General features: G+C 50.7%; 1 protein-coding gene across 1 annotated transcript; it reads left to right on the plus strand.

Moving 5' to 3' along the window:
• Positions 1-833: 833 nt before the first annotated feature.
• LOC103997433 (ABC transporter G family member 25) lies at positions 834-4,226 on the plus strand. The gene is made up of 3 exons (XM_009418644.3): positions 834-1,246; positions 1,359-2,187; positions 2,908-4,226. The coding sequence occupies exons 1-3, from the start codon at positions 1,127-1,129 to the stop codon at positions 3,885-3,887; spliced, it is 1,929 nt and encodes a 642-aa protein (XP_009416919.2). The 5' UTR covers positions 834-1,126; the 3' UTR covers positions 3,888-4,226.
• Positions 4,227-4,604: the final 378 nt, after the last annotated feature.

The following is a 4,604-nucleotide window of genomic DNA, read 5'->3' on the forward strand; positions in this document are numbered from 1 at the left end:
GAGAGAGAGAGAGAGAGAGAGAGAGAAAGAGAGAGAGCAAGTATTGATGCCGTGAAGGAACACTCCCACCTCCTCCATGGCATAGATCCACCTCTCAGCCATGGAACTGGCAAATGTGCAGCTACAACTCATTCACCACCTAACCCTCCTCTCCTTTTAAGCAGCTAGCTGTGCCTTTTAAGCAAATCTAACTTTTCCTCAGGTACTTTTTATCTTTTCTCTGGCCTCCTTAACATGGGCACTGATCAGTATCAGCGCTGTTCATCTCCTGCAAGCAAACATCAAGGAGAAGAAGACAAGCGACAACCACTTGAGCCAACACCAACCTCATGACCAAACCAATGACACCTGCTTCCAAATCCATGAACCAGATCGATGCTGAGGGAAGAAGAAAAAGAAGAGCGGAGTAATGCTAAAAATGCTTGGAGTTTAGAGACGACTGTTTTGCTTCTTCCAGCCTTCTCCTGACAAGCATCTTCTCCTTTTGGGAAAGGGCACAAAGGAACTCTTGATCTTTCCTTTTTCATATTACATTTAAGCCCCTCAACGATTGTTATTGGCAAAAACTACCTGCAAAATCCACTAATCCGGTTCGAGTCAATTCTGATCCAATGACGGAAAATTTGAGCCGAAAATATTCCTAAATTGCATAATTTATGTACCTTTATCAGATTAATTGGCTTTAAGATCATGCATTTAATTTGGACCAGCATGAACCGTCTGATTGAGAGAACCGGTTTAGCCTTTTGAGGACCGGTTCGGCGAGTTTCCGGTCGTACAGAAATTATGTGAACAGTAAAACAATGAAAGATAGGGGCTTCTTTAGAAAATTGCGGTCTTTTTCTTTCCCTGCAGTCAATGGGGCCAGCTGGCTCTCGTGTTCCTTTCAGAGCTCGCCACGTACCCTATCACATGTGGCCGTGCCATTTTGACGTGGCCTCCACCACTCCCCACTTCCCTACTTATATACCTCCCCGTCTTCCCCGACCCACATCGCCGCGCACTCCGCCCACAATCACGCTCTGCTCGCAGCTGCTGCTCCTCCTCCTCCTCCTCCGGTACTACTTTCCTCTGCCTCTCTCTCTTCTCTCTCGTACTAGTACAAGAGAACATCAGCAACAAGAAGATGCCTTCCGATTGTGAGCAAGATATTCGGAGTAATGGTGACAGTGATGGAGGAGTCGTTGCCACCCGAAGCATGGACTCCATCTTCTCGACTGCTTCTTGCTTTCCCCTCACTCTGCAAGTACTACCTCGAACGCCATCCATCTTTCTTTACCTCTGTTGATTCTAACATACGTGATCTGCAAGCGAAGAAGTTGATCGTGCCTAATCGTCTGTGTGGCTGGTGTGTGTAGTTCATCGATGTCTCGTACTCTGTCAAGCTCGCCCCGATGTCGGGTTCCACCGGTAGAGGGATTAAGTGCATGTTTAACTCCGCGGGAAAGTCCACTGCAGCTACTGAAGAGAGAGTTATCCTCAGTGGCATCAGCGGCGTGGTGTCTCCCGGTGAGATGCTGGCTGTACTTGGCCCCTCCGGCAGTGGGAAGTCCACTCTGCTGAGCGTCCTCGCCGGGCGGCTCCAGGGGAAGCACGCCGGCGCGGTGCTCGCCAACGGCCGCAGGCTCACGAAGGCGGTCCTGCGACGCACCGGCTTCGTCACGCAGGACGACGTGCTCTACCCGCATTTGACGGTGCGGGAGACCCTGGTCTTCTGCGCCATGCTCCGGCTGCCGGGGACGGTGGCAAAGGCGGAGAAGGTGGCGGCGGCGGAGGCGGTGATGGCGGAGCTGGCGCTTACCAAGTGCGCTGACACCGCAGTGGGCGGCCCGTTCATCCGGGGGATCTCCGGCGGGGAGCGGAAGCGGGTCAGCATCGGGCACGAGATGCTGGTGAACCCGAGCCTGCTGGTGCTCGACGAGCCGACGTCGGGGCTGGACTCCACTGCGGCGAGCCGGCTGGTGGCGACGCTGGGCGGGCTGGCGAGGAAGGGGAGGACGGTGGTCACGTCGGTGCACCAGCCGGCGAGCCGGGTGTACCAGATGTTCGACTCCGTACTTCTGCTCTCGGAGGGTAGCTGCTTGTACTTTGGCAAGGCCAAGGACGCCATGGACTACTTCGGCTCCCTTGGCTTTGCTCCAAAGTTTCATGTCAACCCTGCTGACTTCATGCTCGACTTGGCTAATGGTTAGTATATCCAAATCAATTCCCGCTGCTCATCCTCTGTGCTTGGCATCTACTGTTGTGAAAGATATTGCTGTTCTTATTCCTCTGTCTCTTTAAACTCTGTAGCAATATCACCTCTCATCAGATCTCTTATCGGATTGTTTGGAATCAAAGCAGCCCTTGACGAAGTGAATGTTGTCCTTCACTGCATCACTTTGAACACCCAATAAACTACAGAACAGCATTGGATCTGTAGAACCTCCTCCTCTTCCACACAGTCTTCTTCCTGCTACCAAGTATCCTTATTAGAGCTGTAATCTTTGTATGCTCTGAGTCGGGATGGCTTTGCTCGATGAGCACTCAGAGGACACGTGGTGGGGATAGTGGGAGAATAATGGTGATATCAACGACTACTATACGTGTCTGGTGGAAGTAAAGGGTTGGAGGAAGTGTGCTTTATCACTTTTCGGTGCGCTTTTGCGGGGAATTGACTCAACTTTGGCCTATCCTTCGCCATCTCATTACCGGAGATGAGATGTGCTTTCAGATTTTTCCATGGCTGCTCAGTGCTTCAATCCTTTTCCCATTTAGTTTCTGTTCTTTTGGTTTGACTAGACTTCGTAGTTTCGATGGCCGTTCTTAGTAAAACATTTGACCTCATGAGGAGTCGGTCAACGGGAGAAGCTTTGAGCTCCTGTTCATGAACGGCTCTTAGATCTTAAGTAAGGTCTTCTGTTGCAGGGGTTACTCAGATGGATCACCAGGGTGATGCAGAGAAGTCAACCGTGAAGCAGTCTCTGATCTCAGCTTACAACAGAGTGTTGGCACCAAAGGTGAAGGCAGCGTTGACCGCTGTTGTCCCCGGAGATGCAACCCTGACAGGTAAAGATGTGTCGAGGGAGAGAGGGAGGAAAGGCCATGGCAGCATCAGCTGGATCAGCCAGTTCTCCATCCTCCTCCAGAGAAGCCTCAAGGAGCGGCGGCACGAGTCGTTCAACTCGCTCAGAGTGTTCCAAGTCATGGCGGCGGCGGTCCTCTCGGGGTCGATGTGGTGGCACTCCAGCGCCCACGACGTGCAAGACCGGCTCGGCCTCCTCTTCTTCATCACCATCTTCTGGGGCGTCTTCCCCTCCTTCAACGCCGTGTTCACCTTCGCGCAGGAGCGAGCGATCTTCATCAAGGAGCGCTCCTCGGGCATGTACAGTCTCTCCTCCTACTTCATGGCGAGAATGGCCGGCGACCTGCCGATGGAGCTCATCCTCCCCACCGTGTTCACCCTCATACTCTACTGGATGGCCGGGCTCAGGGCCGAGCCGGCGGCCTTCCTCCTCACGGTTGCAGTGCTGCTCGGATACGTGCTGGTGGCGCAGGGCCTCGGGCTCGCTTTCGGTGCGGCGATCATGGACGCAAAGCAGGCGTCCACCATCGCCACGGTGACGATGCTGGCGTTCCTGCTCACCGGTGGATTCTACGTGCAGAACATACCGGGCTGCTTGGCGTGGATGAAGTACGTCTCCTTCACCTTCTACGGCTACAGGCTTCTCATCAGCATCCAGTACAGGGGCAACGAGATGGATTACTATATTCACAGGAAGGGGAGGGAGGAAGAAGGCGATCTGATGGCGCAGGTGGACGCTTCGGTGTGCATCGTAGCTCTGATCGCCATGCTCGTGGGGTACAGAGTCTTGGCCTACATTGCTCTCAGGCGCACCAGTGCTTGACATGCCCGACACTCTGATGATGGTGTCCGTGGCTTTATCTACTACAATAAAAAAGAAGAAGAAGAAGAAGAAGAAGAAGGAGACACGAGGAAGCTCGTGAAGTGAGCAAGTGTACATTGGATTGTGAAAACCCAAACATGGTTAGGAATCAAGAGACAAATCGATTAGAGTGCTTGGCGGCTGTACATTGCAAGGAAGAAGAAGGGTGCTTCTCTGTTGTGTCACTTCACAGTCATCGCTCTCTTAATCTCTCAGTGACAGAGCAGCTGTTAATCGTTAATAGTGTTTGGTTGTGCCAAATTAAGAGTAATGATGATTCCTAAACACTCTGCATGCTAATTGTTGGTAGTGTTTGGTTGGCGTTTCTTTTTATTCTCATGAGATATATTTATATCTTTACCGACTGAGCTCTGACTATTATTTTTTCCTCATATATATAATATATAATATGATAAAAAATAATGAGAACATGTCAAATAAATGTCAACATGAACTTCGAGAAATCCGATAACTCTTAGAATTTTGGGTCAAGTGATCTGAGATCCATCAAATTAATGGATAAATTAGATCATCATAGATCCCATCAAACATGGAAGTCTATTTCAATTATCAAATTTTTATCATTGGATACCATATGATGGTTGACGTGAGAGATGAGATATGTCCCAAAAGGTTGACCAAAGAGAACTAGAAACGTCGGGTCAAAATCACCTAACA

Source organism: Musa acuminata, chromosome BXJ3-9 (assembly GCF_036884655.1).
Source record: "Musa acuminata AAA Group cultivar baxijiao chromosome BXJ3-9, Cavendish_Baxijiao_AAA, whole genome shotgun sequence".
NCBI classification, from domain to species: Eukaryota; Viridiplantae; Streptophyta; class Magnoliopsida; order Zingiberales; family Musaceae; genus Musa; species Musa acuminata.